General features: G+C 40.8%; 1 protein-coding gene across 4 annotated transcripts in view; it reads left to right on the forward strand.

Annotated features, from left to right (window-relative positions):
- The first annotated feature begins 3,260 nt into the window (after nt 1-3,260).
- Nucleotides 3,261-26,202, forward strand: part of LOC117527115 (mucin-5AC-like) — a 73,348-nt gene continuing 50,406 nt past the window's right edge. For 2 of the 4 annotated variants that reach the window (XM_034189292.1, XM_034189294.1), the window contains exons 1-4: nt 3,262-4,593; nt 4,680-4,770; nt 4,861-5,138; nt 10,708-10,951. In XM_034189292.1, the coding sequence (XP_034045183.1) occupies nt 3,457-4,593; nt 4,680-4,770; nt 4,861-5,138; nt 10,708-10,951 (1,750 nt within the window). In that variant the 5' untranslated portion in view covers nt 3,262-3,456. Of the gene's footprint in view, nt 4,594-4,679; nt 4,771-4,860; nt 5,139-10,707; nt 10,952-26,202 lie in introns of all 4 variants that reach the window. The other 2 variants (XM_034189295.1, XM_034189293.1) reach the window with 2 other exon arrangements.

Raw genomic sequence — 26,202 nt, forward strand, 5'->3', positions numbered from 1 at the left:
TTCTGAAGAAGAGGCGGTGCAGTGGCAGTCTGTACTGACTGAGTGGATGCGGCAGCTGAATGCGTTAGTGTTGCTGGATATTCAAGTAAGCTGAATGTCAGTCAGACAACCACGTATTGGATGTCACCAGGTAATTTCAGTATACCGCTGTTTCGGCCTGCTCTGTCTGTTGCATAGTTAATACAGTATGAAATATGCACAACCAGGTAGACACGCACAGTGACTGATGTCAACATCCTATGCAAGAAAGTGGCAAAGCTGTGAGTCTGATGGAGGATTTTAAAGTGGCTGTGAAAGAGGAACACTTAGTTTTTAAAATTTTGAATGTTATGTTATAGTATTTTAAAGTAAAATGTATGCTTTTGAGGTTGCACTGGTCATAGTGACTTAAAAAAAGCACTTCCAGTTTAGAAGGAATTTGTAGTTGTAGTTGCTCAAGCTTCACACAACTTGAGGAAAAAGGTTGGACCAGGATTGGTGTAGAACTCTGAGTCAGCTGTCAATCAGCCATTTGTCATCCTGTCAGCTTGAACGTCCCAAGCCATTTAACATTTTAAGAAGAAAGACTTAGTCTTGAATGGTTAAAACAGGTCAAAATTGCTAAAGGAATGTAAGAAAGTGAAAAATCAAACCTGTCATGTCGTTGGGTTTTTTCTTTTTCTTTCTTAGCTTGCATGAGATTACCTGCATTTATCAGCGTATACAACTGTGTCATCACCGTAGCAGGGAAAAGTTATCACATAACGTTGTTGTATCTGCTCAATGGGAGTTATATAAATAGAGAAAAGCAGACCCTTGTTGGACTGTATTTCACTGGGACAAGATTTGAAGGACACATTGAAGACTGCAGTGGCTCAAAGAGTTTAGTCTGTGAGATGGTCCACAAGCTGCCATGAAGCTACTTTTTTCAAGGATCTTAGAGCCAAGCGTAGGTTTGATGTCAGCCTATAGTTTTTCAGTAAACACAAGTCCAGGTTAGGCTTCTTAAGAATTGGTTTAATCACTGAAGATTCAAAACATTTTGGAACATAACCCAAGGCTATTTACAAGTTAAATAATTGTCAATGTAGTGGGCCCTTGTGTAGCCCCCAGGTCCTTAAACAGTTTAGTTAGTAATGGGTCAAAAAGACATGTTGCGCTTTTAGCAGATGTGACAAGTTTCTTCAGCATAACCAGAAAAATGGTAGCAAATTTGGTAAGTCTCTGCGTCCTATCAGAGATGGTATCCATGTCAGTAGCAGAATCTAGTGGTGGAACTATGACATGCTGGGATATATTTAACATCTACTCTCTTTGAAAGTCTTATTCTTTGCATAACAGTCAGTTAACCTGTTTCAGCCTGGTAGTAAGTCGTAAATTATGTCTTTCTCGCTGCATACCTAGATGTGCATCATCAGGTCTGCTACCCAGAGGCCCTGTTGTCGTTAGGGGATCATTTAGAATGAATGCTGTCCTGGATTGGAGTGTCTTTATATAGCTGTTCATCTTTCTTTGTCTTTGACCCACATTTGCGTGTATGTGATCAACCCTACATGGAGGACTCTCGGTCTACTCCTTTATGGGTCATAGTGTAGAGAAATAAGCAAAAACATAATGAATATTTAAATTGGTCTGTTTTTTCATAAGTGGAAGAACAGTACAGTAGGTAGAAGAAACTAGACACAAAGTCTTGTGAAGATCCAGTCTTGCCAAGTTTTTCATTGGAATATGATCCTTTATGTTCACTTACTGATCCAGTCTGTGTACTGTGGCAGTGTTTGTTCGAACAAGAATTATCGTCATGTAGGATATGTGGCTGTCAGTAAAAAAAAAAATGTTATGTGGAGAAGGGCAGCATGGTGGATTAGTGATTAGAATGGTTGCCTCACAGCAAGAAGGTCATGGGATCAGTTCCCACCTGTGGCCTTTCTGTGTGGAGTTTGCGTGTTCTCCCCGTGTTTGCGTGGGTTCCCTTCTTGTGCTCCAGCTTCCTCCCACATCCAAAGACATGCAGGTTCTAAGGTGGATTGGAAATTTTAAATTATCTGTAGGTGTGTGTGAAAGTGTTTGTTTATATGTAGCCCAGCTACAGACTGGCGTCCTGTCCATGGTGTGCCCTGCCTCACGTGCTGTGAGAGCAGGGATAGCGTCCAGCCCAACGTGACCCTTAATTGGAATAAGCGGTTGAAGATGAATGAATGAGTGAAGTTATGTGGACAAAGACAGTGTGTGACTTGATGTGGGAGACTTTCATACTTTAAAAAAAAAAAAAAAAAAGAAAAAAAAAAAGCCCCTTCAGCTTCTCCCATGATTGCATTCAGGTTTGCCACAGCAGATCTGAGGTGGATCTGCATATTAATTTGGCACAAGATTTCTATTTATCAGTAATTATCGTTATATTGCAAATATTATTTACATCCTCTAGAGGGCAGCATTTCCTGACTCATGAGTGATGCTGTATTGCTCATTGACTAAACTGGTTTGTTTAAGCAGCAAATTGATGAATAAAATTCAGTTTTAATGCAGACAGTTGGGGTTTGCTGAAACTTTTGAAGCTTCAGCACACTAGATTTTAAATGGGTTGGGGGGGCGTAATAAAAAAGAACTAATTATACATATTTAATGCAGAGAACTGAGTTCATGAAATGCACTTTGTTGTACATGTGAAATCTTAATCTAAATGTTATTTATACCAGTATGGAACCCATTCCTAATGTTGACCCCCCCCCCCCCCCTTTTTTTGTGTTAAGTCAAAAATGGGAAAATATCCCCCCTCCCCAAGTCCTTGTTTATTGTGATCACTAACTGCTTGTTTACATTTTCATTGGAAACTGGAACAAATGTAGATAAACAGCATTATTTCCAGAAATTACTAGTTTTAAAGCCCCAAACTACTGAATGAGCTTAAAATTGTCTCTCTCTCTGTGTGTGTGTGTGTGTGTGTGTGTGTGTGTGTGTGTGTGTGTGTGTGTGTGTGTGTGTGTGTGTGTGTGTGTGTGTGTGTATATATATTATAATGTGGGGGGTATGTGTGTAAATTTTTTTTTTCTTCATGCGTTTGCTGATATTATGGACAAAATTAGTAGGTTTAAAAAAAACAAACAAATACAGCATATAGGCAGCAAGATGTGCTTTCTAGCTTTTTCCTTTTTTGTTGCTTTTGCAGATGATTTTAACAGCAGGGTCCCGACAACTCCTCTTCAAATAAACTAAAAGGAACTGTCAAAGAACCACCCTCCTAATTTGCAATTCTTGTCTTGATGCAGGCATAATGACAGAGAAAATGAAGAGCCACAGAGTGGACATAATGATCTGCTGGTATTTGGCTAAAGACAACATACAGCTGTTCTATGGAGGATGGATTGGACATTTCATGAAGTGGCTCAGCATTAAATTGTAGTATACACAGTGCTGCTTGTTGTCCACAACCATTGAAAATTGGTTTACTAGGAGCAGGATCTGACTTCCAGCCCAGGGATGAGTGTTTCGCAGACTGCTGAGACCTTCGTGGTCAATGAGATGAAAGGTTCCAACATGAGGCTGCGTCTTAACAGTACAGGTGACCATAATGGGAATGCTTTTCCCATTTCCTCCTCTTCCTCCTCCTGTTCTTCTTCATGTCTGGAGGAATCATCTCCTGATTCTCTGCGGACTTTGAGCGGCCTCAGTGGTGACCGGACCGACAGTCCACTGGACTACGATGTCTTTGAGGTCACCCTGATGACATCAGCAATCAACAAAATGGACAAAATTACAGTTCTAACTTCATATGATGCTGTAGAGGAGGAAGGCAGACAAGAGGATATCCACGATGTCTCAGGGGGAATGATGCAGACAATATCTGAGCTTTCAGAATCTAATGAAAACTCTGTTTACCTGGATGCCAACAGCAGCGAACATCACACACACACCTCGAAGGACAATGGCAACCTGACCATGGCCCTCTCCCTCATAGCTAACAGTAGCTGTGCCGGTGATTGTGACCTCAGCAGTGGAAGCAGGCACGGCTCTTCAACACCCAACTCAGACGCAACAGAAATCCCAGCTGAGGACGATGATGAGACTTTGTTTCTGTCAGTGAGCTCTGATATGGATGTGTCATCAACAGCTGCTCATTGCAGCGAAAGCCTCATGAATTTAAGTGGCTCTGAAAGTGTACCCGATGAGAGGTCAACCTACACGTTTGGAAGCCTCCAGACAGCGTGCGCCTTGTATCAACAAGCCGAATCCCAACAGTTAGGTGGATTGACAAATCCTTGTACATTCCAAACTATGACCGAGTCTCTGTCTTTTGAGGATCTTAGTGAAATTGCCCAGATGTCATCTTCTGCTGCAGTGCCCACTAATCCTGTTCCAGATGTTAAGGACTGTAAATTGCTTGTATGTGAAGGAATTGAAAGGTGCAAGGCAGGATCTAAGCGCCCCCACAGTAATACAAGTCTGCAATCCAGAGCAGCAAAAACCAAACCTCCCACTACTCCCAGAATGTCTACTTCCACAGCAGGCAAGCCAGCCAGTCTGGAAGTAAAGAGAGTTACCAGATTAGATTTAAAAAATGTCAAGTCTAAAGTTGCTTCAAGACCCACCTCATCCACACCCCAAATACCCAACCAGGTATTGTGGTCTGTCACTGAAAAACACATGTGCTTTAGTTTATCTTTACTACAGTATTTATGATTCAACTCTTCTTTTCTATGCAGAATAAATCTGCAGCCAGTGGAAGGACAGCTGGTTGTGGGAAGGAGGAAGCACAGACAAGCAGTGAAATCAAGAAGCAAAAATCTTATGCAGGTAAAGTGTTTTTAGTGTTGAAACCCATTGGGGGCAAAAACGTCAAACCCAAAGACAACACGATTACCACCAGTGACTCTGCTTCAGCAGAGAGGAAGAAGACTCCAACTGTCAGACGAACCCTCTCTGCTTCTACCAGCTCTTTGGAGCCAGAAGTGGTTGAGGAAGGACATCTGGATGATTCTAGAAATGCTGTCAAAGAAGTGCCTGAAACATGTGCAGAAAGACCGCCTGCAGAAGTCAAACTTTCCAGAGGGGATGCCGTTATCGTGTCAGTAGGGGACCACATGGATGTAACAAAGGTCAGCATTTCTGGAGAGGCCTTGACACTGGAAACCACTGTGGTGAAATCAAGAAGTTTAAGCACGGTGAGTACCGTGTAAGCGTGCATGTACCTCAGTTCAATCCTGCTGCCTCAGGCTTGTGTGTCAAGTAACCATTAACATATTTAAATTATGTAATTTTATAGCCAGACACCAGAGGAGCCAGTAACAGATCTTGCTTGAGATGCAGGTTATGCAACATGCTCATTGTGAAACGGTGTCACCAGCAGCTGGGACATGTCAAGTGATTATAACCTGGAGCTTGAGGTGTGTGAGAGATGGGAGTAGTCGACAGGGTCGGCCCTCTGTCGCAAAAGAAAAGTGCTTTTTCTTTTTGTTATGATGATGTATCACTGACAAAATTCCTTCCTCCGTTTCTGCAACTATGAAAGTAGAGAACAGGCTTTCTTATTGCAGTTGTTATTCTGCATGCAAACAAAGATTTTGCAGGATACACAGTGAGGTAAATAAGTATTCGATCCACTGTTGATTTTCCAAGTTTTCCCACCTACAAAGAATGGAGAGGTCTGTCATTTTTATCGTAGGTACTCTTCAACTGTGAGAGAGGGAATATATAAAAATAAATAAAAACAGAAAATCACATTGTATGACCTTTAAATAATTAATTTGCATTTTATTGCATGAAATAAGTATTTGATACAATAGAAAAACAGACCTCTCTTCAAGTTTCACTCTTTCATTGTAACGTTAAGACACACTTTCAAAAATGTTGAATTGGCCCTCAACATCTATTTTGCATCCTCATATCTACCCAGGGGAGAGGAAGCCTAGTTTACTGGACTATATACCATTTCCTCATTTGTCCCAGCTGACAAATGCAGTACTTAAGGCAACAAACTTTGTACCTTGAATGAATATTTTCCAAAGCATGAGGGATTTTCATTCAGAGGAGAAAGCTCAGTCCTTTAGCACCATAGAACAGATCCTTTATCTTAATAAAATACTTAACATAAATGATTACCCAGTGTACCCAAAGGCACTGCACAAATCATAATAAAATATTTCCTCATACATAATTATAATGTAAAACAAGAAATCCAGATGTAAAAAACTGATAATTGCACACTATATCCAGTGGAATGTTATAACTTTACATCACTTTATCACAATTCTTTGCAAATAAAACAAGCATTTTGCCACTAGATGGCACTGTAACAAGCTGTTTGACATGTTACAAAAGTTTGCTTTAGTCCCTCAGGCATTCATCCCCCCCAACTTTTGCTGTTACTATACTTCTCTTGAGATAACATAATTTAGCTAATTATAATGAGCAAAAGTGGCTGCGTCCATGAAGGAATGTGGTTATCATGACAAAATGGGAGTAAAATAATTCCAGGCATGGTCACTTTTTTTTGTCTTCCATAAGTAACACATCTTGAGTTTTATTGCCTTTGCCAAAGAGGTAATATTTATCCCCTCAGTGACTGGTTGGTTTGTTACTAGGAACAAATGAAAAATAATTAAATACAGGACAACTTTGTGAAAAGGTTACATCTGTGTTTGGAATAGAAAACATAAAATATTTAGGTGGATTGGAATAATGTTGGAGATTCTGGGATTAAATATTTGTTTTTAAAGTTTCCAAATGTCTTCTCAAATTAACTATATGGTTTTCTGAATGTCCGTGACAATAAAAGCACTTACTTTTAATAGCCCTGGTAGAACATGTTAAGCCATGATGCTGTCCACGCTTCCAGTGATTTCAGCTAAGTAACATTTGTGGTGGCCTGTGAGCCACAAACAACCCACTCGTAAATAATGTTTAAATATGCCACTGACGCAGCGTAACATGAGTTTTATTCAAGCCATATGACCTGCTGATAAAAGCATAGACAGCTCCATTGATTGTTTGTTTGATGCCAAATAATTGAAGCACTGGCAGACCTTTTCTAAAACATAACACTGTAAAGAACGTGAAAGCACATTTGATTTACTTTTTTCAGTGTCAGTGTTTCTTTCATGTGCAGCTTGAAAATCAGCTTGCTGATAATAGAAATAGTTCATCAATCTGCTGCTGTCAGACTCTACAAACAGCACTGTTCCAAGTAGACCACTCAAATCATTAAAGTAACAGTACTTTCTTATGTGCAAATAATAACTTATACATTCTTGTGCAATAATAAGGGCCCCTTCACTCATAGTGCAAGTATGTACAACTCAGGGTGACTCACATCGTAACAGCTCGTATGAGCGAACCACGAAACATCGGGCCGACTGGCAGGCGTGCACGATCCCGGTGCGATGTTTCATGCACGCGGGACGGTTCATTTCACACTGTGAAAATAAAAATTACATGCCACCCACAGGAATCGAACCCGCACTTTCCAAAAGCTCCGATTGTCCTCAGAAACTTTACCACTGAGCTACCATCACTGTCCCTGTGGAAACTGCCTGATATCAGGAAGGACATGGACGTATTTATAAAAAAAACAAAAAAAAAAAACACACCATATAAAAACCCGCATTGTATTGAATCCCTCTTATCAAGCGGACAACACAAATATGATTCGTCTGTTCTTCTGTAGATGACCCATGGTCACAGACGTACAGTCATGAAATGACATGAACGACTGCAGATGTGTGCAGATGTCGGCGTGTGCAGCCGGCCCAGCGTGTGTCTCCTGCCCGATGCGTCTTGTGGACGTGGCGTCGCAGGACAGCCGTCCCCAGCCATGACGTCCAGATCCACAGCTCCCCACAGGTGCTCCTGTGGGCAGTCACACCTCCTGCCAGTTCAGCACAAACACCGTGTCATTGTGTCTGTTTGCAAAGCCACACCCGTGGAAACTTAGACAAATTTCACATCCACCTTGACAGTGATTGTCTACAGACTGTTTTCATGATGATAGTGCGAATGGCCATGCAAGTGGTGTTAGATGTTCGTGCGTGTCACCTGGAATTTGGCCAACACCTGCCGTGAGAGGGATCGATGGGCTCGCACAGCGCACACTGTCTTTCAGCTCCTGGTGTGCGCAAATAGTTGTAGCAACTGTTGTACGAGGCAGCTACAAGTTTACACGTTTTGCACAAGATTCCTGCTTCATGCGCACTTTATGCGCAAATCGACCAAGTTCGCACTATGTGTGAAGGGGCCCATAGTTTTGTGTGCAGCACAAACCTTTTTTTTTTCTCACTTTTGATAGTCTGTGTACTTCTTACCCTGTGTTGCTATACAATGCTGCTGTAACCTAAATTTCCCTGAGGGAGTCTTTCCAAGGGATCAATAAAGTTCCATCTAATCTAAACAGCATTACAGCAGTACTGCATTCAGTGAGGGTGTAAATATTTATAACTGTTTCACATTGATATGTTGCAGTTATGTTGTGAAGTTTAGCACAGGAAAACCTGGTGAAAATGTTGAATTAATTTTGGATATTTGTTTTTCTTCTGCATTTTTAATGTGCTTTACATAATTTGCATGCTCCTGAAAGACTGTCATTTTAAAATGCAGGTGTGCTAGAATGCACACTGTGATGTTATAAATGTTGGTTTGCATTTTTAAATAGCCAGTGGCAGATTAAAAACCTACTCCTGTCATTCTGTCATCAGGAGCTTTGAGGTCTGGCACAGGCTGTGTTTTATGACAGATCAACTGTTCACCACGTCACCAACAAACACAGCAGCAATGCAGACAAAGATAAATATACTGTGAATTACAGACTATTTTTTCTGTAGCAACTCTTATCTCCAGCTTGGAGTCTGTCAGCAACTGGGGGGGGCGCATACATGGGAAACCTCCGTCTGTCTGTCCCTTTGTCCATAGGTGCAAGTTCTCCTAAACCGGTTGGTGTATTTTGGTCATCACACAGTGGTAGCACACTAGATGAAGATGTGCATGAAAGAAAATGATTCCCATCTGATGTAAACACGGGGAGTTAATAGGGCTTTTTTTTTGTTGTTGTTGTTGTAAATACATCATATGTCGGATACATGCGTAAACTAGGTACACCTCCCTGAGAATTCTGTACAAGTAATGGATTCATGGCACAGATAAACTCATTCATTCATTTTCTATACCCGCTTACTCCAATTAAGGATCAAATCAACATTGTTGTTGATGGTTTTCATCATCTGTTATTCTGGCTGATGTTTTTATAATTGAGGAGTCGATAATAAAAAATAAAAGGTTGTGTTTAGACAGCCTGTCAAAACAACCTTTTCCCATATTTATCCAGAATAAATCCAGTTTATATAAGTTTACCATTAGTTTATAGCTCGATCAAAGACACTCATGTGCTGCTAATTTCTGTGTTGAACCTTGTTTAATGTCATTTTAAAAGATAATTTGTCACAATGATTCAACTGCAAAACTGCCCTCATATCTAAGTTTTCAGCCCCACAGCTTTGATTTTGTAGTTGCAGACACAAAACAGTTTTACAGGATTGCGCAGTAAAAATAATCAGTTGCTGAGTGACTAGGCGAGTAATCTATGGAAGTAAATCTGTTCCATCAGAGTTTGAATTAGAATTTTTAAGGTTGAATGTTTTTAGCATCAAAAAAAGGTTGATTTTTTTGTAGCTGAATAATTTGATGCTAAACAAATTCAACCTTAAAAATTCAAATTCAAACTCTGATGGCACAGATTTACTTCCATAGTAATCGCCTAATTCTTTCAATGCTGATATCGATTTTGTTTTGACTCCCGTTTGCTTATTCATTGCATTGTTGATGGTTTTGTTAATCATAATGTTTGTATTCATGTACAGTATCTTATTTCTTTTCAGCGCTGTGCATTACATATCACTGAATCTTGCCAAACACAGCATCAGTTTGACTCACTGGAGCTGCCAGCGAGCATGTTGACGCATGCCTTAATGAGCACTGGTACGCATGCTACAGTAATCTGTGTGCTCGTCGTCTTGGCTTTGCAGGAATACTATTTAAAAAAAATATTTTTGAATAAGATGTGTTTTGGGTGATGTGACATGATTGTGTCAAAGCTTTATGAATGAGGAATGCATCCATTAATCTGGCTAAGTCTGAACTTGTGTGGACTTTTTTTCATTTTTGCTTATTTTATTAGAGGAAAACTTATTGGAGTACACAGATTATGGCAACTCCCATTTTGCTTTCTTGGCAGAAGTAACTGAGCAGTGACGATTCTGAGCAGTTCCTCCGTGCATTTTGCTTTGAATACTCTGAGACAGATGCCAGACCTCATCTGCAAACTCGCTCCATGTGTGCGGGTGTTTATAGAGTCGGAAAGGGAGGAACATAGACGTGCGGGGTGGGCACGAGGGTGAGACGGAGAGGAAAAATTGGTCTAGTCAGAGCTGGAACTCTTGAGGGGAATGCACAACACAATAGCAACTTCTTTTCTCTCTCTTTTTTTTTTAACTTACCCCTCTTGTTGTTGCAGCACGCTTCCATTTTTTCCTTCCTTCCTTTCATTTTCTATCTCCTCCCTCTCTTGTCTTAACACTCACTCTTCCCTCACTCCTCCCCTCCTTTCCTTCACTGCTTCCCTTGCTCTCTGCAGTCCACATTTTTGACTCTGAGCAGGGAATGGCTAACACCATGGTCTCTGTGCGCAGCACTGAGTTGGGGCCTCTTGCCTGGGATGCCATCACTAAACGTCAGCTCTTCCTACAGAGAGTCTCCTCCAAGCTGGGACCTAGTGGCAGGCATCCAGGGAAAAGTTCCAGAGTGGATAAGGGGGCCTTGGGAGTAAGCTGCGCTTCAGGACCTCCTCAACCTCCAGGCTCAGGGACTGGAGCTCCAGGTCAGGGAAGTCCTGGGCCCAAGCAATCCCAAAGTAATGTGTCCGCACTGGGAAGGGATGGGCAGAGCTTTGGGGCTGGATCTCCAACAACACTAAGACAGAGCCAAAGTCAAGGTAAGTAAATATCTTCCTGCAAAGACACAAACATAATCACTTGCTTGGTGAAACTTGTGCTATGGATGCAGAACGTCATGTTGCACATGTTTGTTGGTGTTTGTTTCTTAGCCTTTTGTGCAGCTGTCTGTCTGACATGCGCAGACTCGTGTGTTGCTTGCTGTTTGTCGTGTGATGGAACTCCTCAGTCGTTGCAGCAGATGCAGGAAATGAGCAGGCGGACACTGCAGACCCACAAGTTAAAATGCCTTCCACATACCACTCCACTGCTGACTCACTCACTCACTAACGCAGAAATGCACACACACTCTGTGATTTCCACAGGTTGCCAGCACAATGAAGAAAGTCAGCATTAGACAGAAGTGTGCCGTTACTGTGGATTAGTGGGTATTCAGCAGGTTAGATTTTCTTCATAACTGCTGCAATGTTGCATAGAAGTAGAAGATTGATACTTTAGTGCCGTGTGTGTGGTCCATTTTCCACAAAATGTGTTCACTAAAATGCTGAGAAAGTTCTGTAAACAAGTATTTTCCTTTTAAAAATTGAAGAACAAATCAACCACCTCTGGCCCCACCTACTGCTCCTGTTATTGGGCACTTCACATTTCAGCTGAGCCTTGACTGGCTTGTTGAATTTGTGTTGCAGAAATTTGAGCTCATACACAGATTCAGGAAAGTCCAAAGAATTGTGGTACCTTCAGTTGAGAACTGTCAGGAGAATCCAGTAGACCAGGCGTGGGCAACTTGTTCCAGAAAGGGCCAAGAGGGTGCAGGTTTTCTTTGCAGCCACTGGTTTCACTGATTAACTGATTCCATCTGCTCAAAGTGATACGAATCAGTGAAATCACCTGGTGGAATCAGTGGCTGCAAAGAAAACCTGCACCCTCTTGGCCCTTTCTGGAACAAGTTGCACACCCCTGCAGTAGACCCTTTGCAACTGGCATCATTAGATCATGTGATTGCCATTTTGGAAGGCAAGAAAGGTTGACTTTGGCTAATGCAACTAACAAATCATTAATCCTGTTCTCTAAGATTTGACCATCTGATTTTGAACTTTTGGGTTCAAAGTACAGGTTCTTGTTGAGTTTATGGGTACACCGGTCGGCATGGACAAAAGGAATACAGTTTGTTGGATAGCTTTTCATCAGACCCTGAAAGATGAACTATATGATTAGCAGTAATATAGCAGGAGGGTATTTCTTGAATGGTACGTTACCTTATCTAGCATCAGGTCATTTTGATGAAGCTGCAAGGGGGGCAAATTTCTCATTTAGGTAAAGTGAGTTTCCACTCTTCTTCATCAGTGAACATTTGTTATGGATGTCATAATGCTGGTAGTTCACAAGTGGCCTCCAGTGCTTGTTAAAAAGAAGTAGTAGTAAGTCCTATTTAGGCTTTGAAGCCCGTTGGTTCCCGTGCTCATCTCTGGATTCCGTAGCATCAAGCGGATGGGAGTCTACAACTCTCCCTGGACGGGACGGCAGGCAGATGCAGGGTACTTCCCTGGCCAAGGCAAATAGTCCACCCAGCTGTAAATGGGTAAGACCATGTAGATTAAGTGTCTTGTCCAAGGCTACAGACAGGCAGCATGAGCAGGATTCAAACCTGTGTCTACACATTGGCAGGCTGGCTCCTTATCCACTCAACTCCCTGCTCTACTTCTTAAAAAGCATCACATTAATAATCCATCTGGTTTTGATCTGCAGTTTTGCTACATTTTAAACTTGGTGCATTTAGCCTTTACTTGGGATAAGATTTTATTAACCTTCGTTTTTTGTTTTTGTTTTTTCCAGACCAGTTCTCTATATTTGGGAATTAACATATGCACTTGCGTGTTCACCGAGGAGCTCCACAGTTCGGCTTGGGTTTGGATCTAAATTTGGGTTTTTGTTATTTGGCCATCATTCATCGCGGCACATGCGGTGAGAAGTTGAACCAGTTTTACTTGATTGTCGAAGAAAAGGTGGCATATTACCTAGGCAGAAAGTGTGGATCTTTCACTCCAACTTGGGAATAACTTGACCCACTTAATTTCTTTTCACCATCTAGGCTAACACTTTAACATATTTAGAGATTTGTGTTTTTGCTTTGCATTCCAACAATTTTATTTTAAAAATGTTTTTTCTTTTTTTTTTTTTTTGCTTCCTGCCTTACTGTGTGGTTGTGAGACTTAGAAGCTAACCAGTGACCAAAGGTGATGTCTGGGTGTCTTTAGTACCAGATCTCATCAGAGGATCCTTGGGTCCTACTGGAATGACTTTCTATCAAATGAACGGTTACTGAGGGAGTCTAAGCTGAGGTGTATCACTTGCATTGTGAGGTAGCATCAGTTTTGACATTTTGGCCTTGAGATGTGTTCCTCTGTGCATGATCCAGCATACAGGTGATGAGGACGCCAATGGTTGGAGAAGTCCAAGGGGATGCACACATTTCACCTGGCTGTGGCAAATATAGATGGTTATTTTGAAGCTATGGAGATGGACCCGATGTCTGCCTGGGTGGTTGACATGGTGTCGTGGATGTGGCGAAGAGCAGTACCAGTGTATGCTCTTAGATTTGACTTTGCTCAACTCCAGGATGGCGGCTTTGGCACTGAAGGCCACGTAACTGCACAGAGTTTATGGTGACAAACTCCGGACACACAGTGCCTTATGCTGTGTAGTACAATGAAACATTGCTGGTCATACAACTACATTAAATAGAAAAGTAAATGTTTAAAATTATGCTCTTAACTTAATTCTGGTTACACTTCAGCGAGCAAAGAAACACTTCTCATTGTGTGCATGTAGAGCTGAAACTATCTGATTGAGAGGTTAAAAATTAATATACTCAACAAAAATATAAACGCAACACTTTTGGTTTTGCTCCCATTTTGTACTGAGATGAACTGAAAGATCTAAAACTTTTTCCACATACACAATATCACCATTTCCCTCAAATATTGTTCACAAACCAGTTTAAATCTGAGATAGTGAGCACTTCTCCTGTGCTGAGATAATCCATCCCACCTCACAGGTGTGCCATACCAAGATGCTGATTAGACACCATGATTAGTGCACAGGTGTGCCTTAGACTGCCCACAATAAAAGGCCACTCTGAAAGGTGCAGTTTTGTTTTATTGGGGGGGGGGGATACCAGTCAGTATCTGGTGTGACCACCATTTGCCTCATGCAGTGCAACACATCTCCTTCGCATCATCCGTGAAGAGAACACCTCTCCAATGTGCCAAACGCCAGTGAATGTGAGCATTTGCCCACTCAAGTCGGTTACGACGACGAACTGGAGTCACGTCGAGACCCCGATGAGGACGACGAGCATGCAGATGAGCTTCCCTGAGATGGTTTCTGACAGTTTGTGCAGAAATTCTTTGGTTATGCAAACCGATTGTTTCAGCAGCTGTCCGAGTGGCTGGTCTCAGACGATCTTGGAGGTGAACATGCTGGTTGTGGAGGTCCTGGGCTGGTGTGGTTACACATGGTCTGCAGTTGTGAGGCTGGTTGGATGTACTGCCAAATTCTCTGAAACGACTTTGGAGACGGCTTATGGTAGAGAAATGAACATTCAATACACGAGCAACAGCTCTGGTTGACATTCCTGCTGTCAGCATGCCAATTGCACGCTCCCTCAAATCTTGCGACATCTGTGGCATTGTGCTGTGTGATAAAACTGCACCTTTCAGAGTGGCCTTTTATTGTGGGCAGTCTAAGGCACACCTGTGCACTAATCATGGTGTCTAATCAGCATCTTGGTATGGCACACCTGTGAGGTGGGATGGATTATCTCAGCAAAGGAGAAGTGCTCACTATCACAGATTTAGACTTGTTTGTGAACAATATTTGAGGGAAATGGTGATATTGTGTATGTGGAAAAAGTTTTAGATCTTTGAGTTCATCTCATACAAAATGGGAGCAAAACCAAAAGTGTTGCGTTTATATTTTTGTTGAGTTGTAAGGCGGCTTTTCAACTTTCCTCATTGTGTGTGTGTGTGTGTGTGGAACTGTTTCACATTGAAGCTGATGGAATGTTTAAACTTAATTAAAACCTTATAAAACACAGTATACACATGCTGAAACCAGATGCCATCTTTTTTTGCCTATTAAAGGGTACAGACTGTAATAAAGTTGCTTAAAGTGTCTTTACTCTGGTTTGGTAAGATGATCTGTGTTTAAACTGCACACAGAATAGACTGATTTAAATGGTTGCTCGAGCACTTTAAATGGATTTAACTCGATGTTGGCTGTTGCTGAAATGATTTAAATAACTCAAAGAACAGTTAAAGGGTTCAAAGTGGATTTAAATTTGAAAAAAGGGTTACATCTGCGCATTCTAAACCAGCAAATATTTTTAGGTTTGAGCTGTTGCTTAATCAGTAGGTTAACTATAACTCAGTCTGTCTGTGGTGGGGGGGATTTAAAGACATTTTATAAAGTAATCAATTATTTGTAAAAATAACTTATTTCTGCCCTTTCAAACGTATTCAAAGTGCTTCACATTATAAATTACATTTAAAGGGAATTTATGAAATAAAATATGCATAAAAAATAAACAAGACAAAACATAATCCACCATCATTGACTGAAGACAGCCGAGAACAGACGAAGAAAACTTACCAACAGTCCACACGGAAACAGAACTTTCCCTTTACAAGCTTCTTTCTTTTCTTTTTTTTTTGGCATTTTCAAAAACTGTTCTGTTTCAGGAAATATCTCCTTCCACACAAAAAACTGCCTAAAAATGCTGTAGTACATACGCCTGTATATGGCGCTGTAACGCTTCCACAAAAAAACTTTAAAAGCTGAAAGTCCGTTCTGCAGTTGGGCAGCGCAGTCTCGTTTGAGGGCAGGTGTTAAAGGGGCAAAATATGATGCATATGATGTAGTTTCTCTACTTCCAGGGACAGAAACATGGCACTTTCTCTGAGATCTTAGGCAAATTACACCCAAACAAAGTGAAAATACAAAGAAAAAGTGACGATGCGGTGGAAAATAAACGTGTTGCGGTTTGTTTATGACCCAGAACTCAAATGTGTCGAGGCGTTTTTTTTCAGGCAAGAGAACGCAGCTACTCTGGTTAGCTGTGTAGGCTAACACTCACTGACACAACCTCTCCCATTCGCTTTGTCTTCCCTTCTCCACTGGGAACCAGAAAACGTGTACTTTCGTGACTGTTTTGGTGATTGCAGCCGAAAACCCAGTACACCATTTTTCTGTGTGAAGTTATGCTGTGTATACAGCCTGGGTCCCACTGAATAATAATCCATGAATAATGAGCCATGCGATAATTCGAAGAATGACCCACGTTTTCATCTATCATGTATCCGCTATGAAGGTGCCTCTCTGTGCTCTAGTGAGCCATGACCGACCTGTCATTTGACCCCCGTTCAGCCTTGAGTGGCTCGTGTTGCCACATATGATCCATGTAGCGCCATGATAACAATGTTGGTGCTGTTCTCCATTCCTAGACATCTGCCTCTGTGCTCCTTCTCTCTGGCTTCCTTTCCATCCATGGCTTGCTCGCTTTACTTTTTTCCCTGGCTTTAAACAGTCATTTTCACACCGTGATCCCATGTTAAACTTTGTGTTCGGTCGTTTTTCTGCAAAATCTCTCTTTTGCGCGTGGTGCCGTTCTGCATACACAATGAGGTGGCTGCTTTAATTATATACACTTGTGGATCACTTTCAAAATATATATTTATTTATTTCTTCTGCAGCTTACAAGTCACCATGATACAACTTTTAACTTTGTGTTATGTCATCAAAATCGGTCTTTTGTGCAATCTCCTGTGTGGCTGCACAGCTCTTCCACGGCTTTAAACACGCATCCACTTTCACGCAGTCATCCAAATTTTAACTTTGTGTTCGTACAATATTGACTGAAAAATCACTCTTTCGTGAGCTGGCGTTCTGCCTAAATGCTCCTTTGGAGCGTGATGAGTCACTGTGTCAGTGCGCAGTGCGCACACACAGCGGAGCTCATGTGATCCATTAACAAGATATTAAATCAACCATAGACGTACCTTAACAGCTAGGAACTGTTTTATCAAGCTATAAAACGTTAAAAATAGTTATCTTTAAGCTGTTCAAAATACATTCCACATGGAGCAGGAAAGAGAGGAAAAGTGTCCAGATGAAACAGTCCTCTGTGATTCTAGAAGCGATTAGAGGTGTTTTCAGCATCCAAGGTTGGCAGAAAATGATTAATCTGCTACAAAATAATTTTATATACAGCGTCCAGCGCACAGAGCAGGTGGAATTGTGTGCACAAGAGGGCAGCCGCTCCAAAAATAGCCTCTCAGGTCCTGCGTAGCTTCGAGGCGCACGGATAATGGGCTTTTAGCAGCCTCGTAAGCACCACGCAAATGCCTCGAAGTCGTCACAGTAACTCGTACACAAACTGTGCCACGCTGTTGTTGCTAAATTTTGAACTTCTTGAAATTAGCGCCACGCTCAGAGAGGAGCCTCGTTAACTGAAGATAATGCCTCTAAGAGCCATGAAACTCCCATGATAGTTGAAGAAACCCTCTCGTAGCAAAGAAAACATGCTGCGTGGCTTCTTCATCCTGGTCAAATCGCGCAGGGTTCAAACAAGACTGCTCTGCCCTATTGTTTTATTAGCATCACAGCGTTCCATTTATTCACAATCGCTGTTCACCGCTGCTCTGTCTCTTTAGCATTCTGTTGGTGATAAAAAGAAATCCCATTAATGATCCACCAAGACAAAAAAAAAGTTAAATTACATTGTTAACATCAGCAATGTGTCATTCATTGTGAGTGGCTGATCTTAGAGAGGTGGGGCTATGACATCATTTTGGAAAAGTTATGCATTTCTTGTCCACACAGAAATGCAAATCCCGCACCAAAAATGCCAGCTTCGTGTGGACAAAACACCAGTATGATACAAAACGTTTAGGGATACACCTGAACCTGTCTCTGTGTGGACAGGGCCTTCAGCTTGTGTTTTTTGTCACGGTGATTTGTGTTGAACGGTGAAGTGGAGTCATTTGTCATGTCACTCGTTCACTGTGTATTTTGTGGTACAGTAATGTGTCGTAGTCACAGTGTGATGTCCAGCAGCCTGCAGTTCCACTCCTGTGTGTAACTTGATCTTTGGGTCACTAAGCTATAATGCGTGTCATTTACATAACAGAGAACCCCTGTGCATGTGGAAGGAATGGTGTGTGTGTGTGTGTGTGTGTGTGTGTGTGTGTGTGTGTGTGTGTGTGTGTGTGTGTGTGTGTGTGTGTGTGTGTGTAAAACAGATTCTTATCCATTCAGTTGGACAATAGTTTGCTTGTGTTCTTCACTGAGCCACAGGAGGGGAAGAAACAGGCGTCTTTTGGCCTCAGATTGACACTTGCCTTCAATGGATTTCTTTGAGTGCATGTGTGCACATGCACACATTAGAGCAGTTAGACTTGCAGCCTGACTTTTTTTTCATGACATACTTGTTTAATGCTTTCAAGTGTTTATTTTCATCTGTACGTGGATACTCGAGGCTTTTGCAATTGTCAAAATTTCTGCAGATACCATTTTAAAAAATTAAAAATTATATATAAACCTTCCAAAATGAAAAGAACAATGATCACCACCAATGATCGGAGGATAATTTGACTGGATGTGCACAGAAAACAAAAAGGTGGAAAAAAAACTGCAGCAGTGCAACAGAAGACGAGAGTTTGATAAAATTCAGTTCAGTGCCCAGACTGTAGTGTGCATCTCCTATTGCTGACTCAGCTTCTCATTCTCTCTCACTTGCACATGGTCTCTCTTATTCTCCTTCACTTTGTAATCCTTTAACTTTTCATTTTTTTATTACTATTATTATTATTGAGTGGACAAAATAAAAAAAAAGATGCAATACAGTGTATTTATCTTAATTGCAAATAAACCTGAACACATCATTAAATAGTTGTTCCAGTGTTTTGGGGGAAAATAAAGCATCTCAAGAGTTTAATGTCCAAAGATCAGTTGTAGATTATTTGGTCAAGTTGGTTTTCTGCAAATCAGAAATAAATGTGGTTCTACTTTTGTGAACTTTCGAGGTCTGTGAGCTGAATTTAGCCTTTTAACTAAAAAGTGCATATAGCCACAACTCCGCTGAGACGTCACTGCAATGTCCATACAGCTGTGCAGCAATTTGACAAGACTCCGTCACAAACTCATTTAGATCGGACAAAAGATCAGCAAGTGTCACGGTGAACTGTGACAGCATCAGAAAGAAATAAATCTTCCGATGTCAGCACAAAATGACATGACGCAGTCACGGGTGAAAAGGCTTCAAAATCTCCTATAAAGATGGAATCTTACATCATTATGAAATATGATTTTTGAGCAACAGTTGCTACTATAACTCGAACATGATTTTTACCAAGTTTTGGCAGCATGACATCATCAGTTGTAATCATTTTAATACATCAGTTGAAGAAAATTTTTTTTAAAATACTTTTAACATTCTGCTCTTTTAAATTTGTGGCTTAAAAAAAACTTTGCTTTGTAAACGCTTTGAACGAAACTTCAAAATGCTTTGTATGAAACTTGAATTTCAGATGCTTGAAACTAAGATGCTGTAGACGTCAGTCTGCTTTTAGTCAGCTTGTCTGTGTTGCTGTTGTGAGGTCATGCAGTCTAGAGCAGAACCTTGTTTGAGTGTGCCTGAAAAACTGACGCTGCCAGTCAGTCCCATTTGAAATGGGAAGAAAAACTTGCATTTATACGAGGTCTGTCCATAAAGTATAGGTCCTTTTTATTTTTTCCAAAAACTATATGGATTTCATTCATATGTTTTTACGTCAGACATGCTTGAACCCTCATGCACATGCGTGAGTTTATCCACGCCTGTCGGTGATGTCATTCGCCTGTGAGCACTCCTTGTGGGAGGAGTCATCCAGCACCTCGTCGGAATTCCTTTGTCTGAGACGTTGCTGAGAGACTGGCGCTTTGTTTGATCAAAATTTTTTCTAAACCTGTGAGACACATCGAAGTGGACATGGTTCCAAAAATTAAGCTGGTTTTCAGTGAAAATTTTAACGGCTGATGAGAGATTTTGAGGTGATACTGTCGCTTTAAGGACTTCTCACGGTGCGAGACGTCGTGCAGCGCTCTCAGGCGCCGTCATCAGCCTGTTTCAAGCTGAAAACCTCCACATTTCAGGCTCTATTGATCCAGGACGTCGTGAGAGAACAGAGAAGTTTCAGAAGAAGTCTGTTTCAGCATTTTATCCGGATATTCCACTGTTAAAGGAGATTTTTTTTTAATGAAAGACGTGCAGGCGGATTGCAGCGTTGGCTCGCAGCCGCTGCGACGCTCCGCCACAGGAAAAACACCTCTGTTGGAAGCCTTAAGGACAAGTTGGAACATGTCCTGCTGTTAAACAATTTCTCATATACTCACTCCACTGAAAGCCATCAAAAGCCGCCTGGATTTTACAAATGGTTATCAATACGGAGGTGTTTTTCCTGTGCCGCCGCACCGCGTCGGCTGCGTCCCGACGCGCGGACCTGTCCGCACGTCTTTCATTAAAAAAAATCTCCTTTAACAGTGGAATATCCGGATAAAATGCTGAAACCGACTTCTTCTGAAACTTCTCTGTTCTCTCACGACATCCTGGATCAATAGAGCCTGAAATGTGGAGGTTTTCAGCTTGAAACAGGCTGATGATGGCGCCTGAGAGCGCTGCGCGACGTCTCGCACCGTGGGAAGTCCTTAAAGCGACAGTATCACCTCAAAATCTCTCATCAGCCGTTAAAATTTTCACTGAAAACCAGCTTAATTTTTCGAACCGTGTCCACTTCTGTGTGTCTCACAGGTTTAGAAAAAATTTTGATCAAACAAAGCGCCAGTCTCTCAGCAACTTCTCAGACAAAGGAATTCCGACGAGGGGCTGGACGACTCCTCCCACATGGAGTGTTCACAGGCGAATGACGTCACCGACAGGCGTGGAAAAACCCACGCATGCGCATTAGGGTTCAAGCATGTCTGACATAAAAACATATGAATGAAATCCATATAGTTTTTGAAAAAAATTAAAAGGACCTATACTTTATGGACAGCCCTCGTATATCATGTTCTGTAATGTGCAAGCCAAGAGATGGTGAGGTCATGAATATCCTTAGAAGTGTTATTTTGTGTTTTTTATTCACATGGAAAGATTTGTTTAGCTGCAGGTGATGTCTATCTGATGTTAGGATTTGGCTGAAGCTTGGGATTCCAGCTGGACTATAGATGCTCAAAGATCTTGACTATTGTTGCAAGTCATAAGAATGTGTGTATGTCAACAGTTTGCACGAGGCAAAACTGCCTGATGCCAGCTCCTACCTAACTTTGATTGTTGTAGGTAACAGATTCCAGCTGCTTTCCTCCAGAACTGAAACCAATTGAAGCCAGATGTTTCCCTCTGGCTTCAATCTCTGCACAAATTTTACTGGTGCATGCCGTTCATTAACACAGGTTTTGTGTGTGTGTGTGGGTGTGTGTCTCTATTTGCTGTACAGAATGGAGGAATTGCTGAGTTTTCCCCTGTGGAAACATGATTGTCAGGGATGTGTTCTGACTCAGACACTGTTCAGTGCTAGGTGTTGGGTAGTAGTGGTCAACCAAATAATGGGCTGACCGATTAATGCAGTTTTTATTGGCATCGGCCAATTAAAATGTTCACTCGACCGATTAAACAAAAAAATATATGCAGGTGGTTTGGAACAGAATGAACGGCACGTAAAGTCAGTCAGTCATCTCTGCCAGAGCACGGTGCAGAGCTTAGCTTCCTCACAGGCGTTGGGTGCCTGCTTTTCCTGGCTGTTGCAGCATGAATGTTTCAGTCCAAGTGAGAGAAAAGTGACAAGACACAGAATGTGGTGGACAGAGAATATGAATGTCTACTGTTTAAAAAAAAAAAAAAAAAAAAAAAAACTGATCAGACAAACAAAACATTATTTTTGAGTGTTTTACAGCGTTTAATACGGCAGCTGACGTTTTTCTGTTTTTCTCCTCACTGTGGCTGGCTGTGCTAGTTGAGTATGTACAGACTGGTATACAAATAATGAATGTTTGAGTTCAATGGTATGACTTTGTCATGAGATGAAAGATGGAATATTCCATTCAGCGTGGCAAAGCAGAGTTCCAGCTTTCACCAAATGAAATGTGTTCCATTGAAAGAATGTAAAAACATTCATTATTTGTTTTATATGAGTTCCTTGTCATTTGATATTATATTAATTTATAAACAGAAAAAGGGCTTACATTTTGGTGTTTGTCACTGGTGCTTTGACATCACAGTCCAACACGAACTTTAAATAGGAGTCAAAAATTGTTCTCAGCCAACTTTGAAAAACAAATGTCGTCTGTGATACTTCCAAAAAAAAAAAAAGACTGTACTTCCTCAGTCCAATGACAAATTGCATCAGAAATTTGTCCAGGTTTTCATACTAACAGCTGTTCATGCCTCCAGGCGGCTTATGGCGTAGTGGATTTTTTTTTTTTTGCGTGTGTGTTAGAAGAATTAGCACCGTCAATTAGCTCATTCAAATCGTCATCCATCAGCAAACAAACTCTGCCATGTTTAGCTAAATGTCGCCCCCACTAGTGTGTACATAGACGGGGTTTGCAGCGTGCAGCGGTACAAAACTTATGGAACCAAATTTGCACAGTAAATGGAACCATGTTTGCACGCTAAATGCAACACAACACAAGTGGGATGAATAAGCCATATCACATGACATACAAAGCACCAATCAAATGGCAAGGAGCCACTCAGCTGTTATACAACCCCTGGCAATAATTATGGAATCACCGGCCTCGGAGGATGTTCATTCAGTTGTTTAATTTTGTAGAAAAAAAGCAGATCACAGACATGACACAAAACTAAAGTAATTTCAAATGGCAACTTTCTGGCTTTAAGAAACACTATAAGAAATCAGGAAAAAAAAAATTGGCAGTCAGTAATGATTACTTTTTTACACCAAGCAGAGGGGAAAAATATGGACTCACTCAATTCTGAGGAATAAATTATGGAATCACCCTGTAAATTTGTTTTCCCCAAAACTAACACCTGCATCAAATCACGTCTGCTCGTTAGTCTGCATCTAAAAAGGAGTGATCACACCTTGGAGAGCTGTTGCACCAAGTGGACTGACATGAATCATGGCTCCAACACGAGAGATGTCAATTGAAACAAAGGAGAGGATTATCAAACTCTTAAAAGAGGGTAAATCATCACGCAGTGTTGCAAAAGATGTTGGTTGTTCACAGTCAGCTGTGTCTAAACTCTGGCCCAAATACAAACAACATGGGAAGGTTGTTAAAGGCAAACATACTGGTAGACCAAGGAAGACATCAAAGCGTCAAGACAGAAAACTTAAAGCAATATGTCTCAAAAATCGAAAATGCACAACAAAACAAATGAGGAACGAATGGGAGGAAACTGGAGTCAACGTCTGTGACCGAACTGTAAGAAACCGCCTAAAGGAAATGGGATTTACATACAGAAAAGCTAAACGAAAGCCATCATTAACACCTAAACAGAAAAAAACAAGGTTACAATGGGCTAAGGAAAAGCAATCGTGGACTGTGTATGACTGGATGAAAGTCATATTCAGTGATGAATCTCGAATCTGCATTGGGCAAGGTGATGATGCTGGAACTTTTGTTCGGTGCCGTTCCAATGAGATTTATAAAGATGACTGCCTAAAGAGAACATGTAAATTTCCACAGTCATTGGTGATATGGGGTTGCATGTCAGGTAAAGGCACTGGGGAGATGGCTATCATTACATCATCAATAAATGCACAAGTTTACATTGATATTTTAGACACTTTTCTTATCCCATCAATTGAAAGGATGTTTTGGGGATGATATAATTTTTCAAGATGATAATGCATCTTGCCATAAAGCAAAAACTGTGAAAACATTCCTTGCAAAAAGACACATAGGGTCAATGTCATGGCCTGCAAATAGTCCGGATCTTAATCCAATTGAAAATCTTTGGAAGTTGAAGAAAATGGTCCATGACAAGGCTCCAACCTGCAAAGCTGATCTGGCAACAGCAATCAGAGAAAGTTGGAGCCAGATTGATGAAGAGTACTGTTTGTCACTCATTAAGTCCATGCCTCAGAGACTGCAAGCTGTTATAAAAGCCAGAGGTGGTGCAACAAAATACTAGTGATGTGTTGGAGCGTTCTTTTGTTTTTCATGATTCCATAATTTTTTCCTCAGAATTGAGTGATTCCATATTTTTTTCCCTCTGCTTGGTCTAAAAAAGTAACCATTACTGACTGCCACAATTTTTTTTCCTGATTTCTTATAGTGTTTCTTAAAGCCAGAAAGTTGCCATTTGAAATGACTTTAGTTTTGTGTCATGTCTGTGATCTGCTTTTTTTCTACAAAATTAAACAACTGAATGAACATCCTCCAAGGCCGGTGATTCCATAATTATTGCCAGGGGTTGTATAATAGAGCCTGATAGATACTGATGACGATATTATGGAGTACAAAAAATTTGCCATAGAGAATAAGAAAGTGGCTTTAAATTAAATGTCACTGGAACAACTTCCCTTTACTTTTTAATGCATTATACAAAAATAGCAATGATTGAAACTGTTTTTGTTTTTTTTCACTTGTTCCTGCACCATCACAAGTTGCATTGCAACTTTTTAGAAAAGCTGTCACAATGTCACAGAATACCAAGACATTACAGCAGCTTCTTATAAAACTACAACCCCTGGCAAAAATTATGGAATCACCGGCCTCAAAGGATGTTCATTCAGTTGTTTAATTTTGTAGAAAAAAAGCAGATCACAGACATGACACAAAACTAAAGTCATTTCAAATGGCAACTTTCTGGCTTTAAGAAACACTATAAGAAATCAAGAAAAAAAGATTGTGACAGTCAGTAACGGTTACTTTTTTAGACCAAGCAGAGGAAAAAAATATGGAATCACTCAATTCTGAGGAAAAAATTATGGAATCACCCTGTAAATTTTCATCCCCCAAATTAACACCTGCATCAAATCAGATCTGCTCATTGACATTGACCCTATGCCATGACATTGACCCCATGTGTCTTTTTGCAAGGAATGTTTTTGCAGTTTTTGCTCTATGGCAAGATGCATTATCATCTTGAAAAATGATTTCATCATCCCCAAACATCCTTTCAGTTGTCCAAAATATCAACATAAACTTGTGCATTTATTGATGATATAATGACAGCCATCTCCCCAGTGCCTTTACCTGACATGCAGCCCCATATCATCAATGACTGTGGAAATTTACATGTTCTCTTCAGGCAGTCATCTTTATAAATCTCATTGGAAAGGCACCAAACAAAAGTTCCAGCATCATCACCTTGCCCAATGCAGATTTGAGATTCATCACTGAATATGACTTTCATCCACAGTCCACAATTGCTTTTCCTTAGCCCATTGTAACCTTGTTTTTTTCTGTTTAGGTGTTAATGATGCCTTTCGTTTAGCTTTTCTGTATGTAAATCCCATTTCCTTTAGGCGGTTTCTTACAGTTCGGTCACAGACGTTGACTCCAGTTTCCTCCCATTCGTTCCTCATTTGTTTTGTTGTACATTTTTCGATTTTTGAGACATATTGCTTTAAGTTTTCTGTCTTGACGCTTTGTCTTCCTTGGTCTACCAGTGTGTTTGCCTTTAACAACCTTCCCATGTTGTTTGTATTTGGTCCAGAGTTTAGACACAGCTGACTGTGAACAACCAACATCTTTTGCAACATTGCGTGATGATTTACTCTCTTTTAAGAGTTTGATAATCCTCTCCTTTGTTTCAGTTGACATCTCTCATGTTGGAGCCATGATTCATGTCAGTCCACTTGGTGCAACAGCTCTCCAAGGTGTGTTCACTCCTTTTTAGATGCAGACTAACGAGCCGATCTGATATGATGCAGGTGTTAGTTTTGGGGATGAAAATTTACAGGGTGATTCCATAATTTTTTCCTCAGAATTGAGTGATTCCATATTTTTTTTCCTCTGCTTGGTCTAAAAAGTAACCGTTACTGACTGCCACAATCTTTTTTTCTTGATTTCTTATAGTGTTTCTTAAAGCCAGAAAGTTGCCATTTGAAATGACTTTAGTTTTGTCATGTCTGTGATCTGCTTTTTTTCTACAAAATTAAACAACTGAATGAACATCCTCCAAGGCCTGTGATTCCATAATTTTTGCCAGGGGTTGTATAAGTGAAAAAAATTATGCTGGAGCTCCTCCCTGTATCCCTTGCATCAGTTTCATCAGTTCATTAAC

Source organism: Thalassophryne amazonica, chromosome 15 (genome assembly GCF_902500255.1).
Source record: "Thalassophryne amazonica chromosome 15, fThaAma1.1, whole genome shotgun sequence".
Lineage (NCBI taxonomy): Eukaryota > Metazoa > Chordata > Actinopteri > Batrachoidiformes > Batrachoididae > Thalassophryne > Thalassophryne amazonica.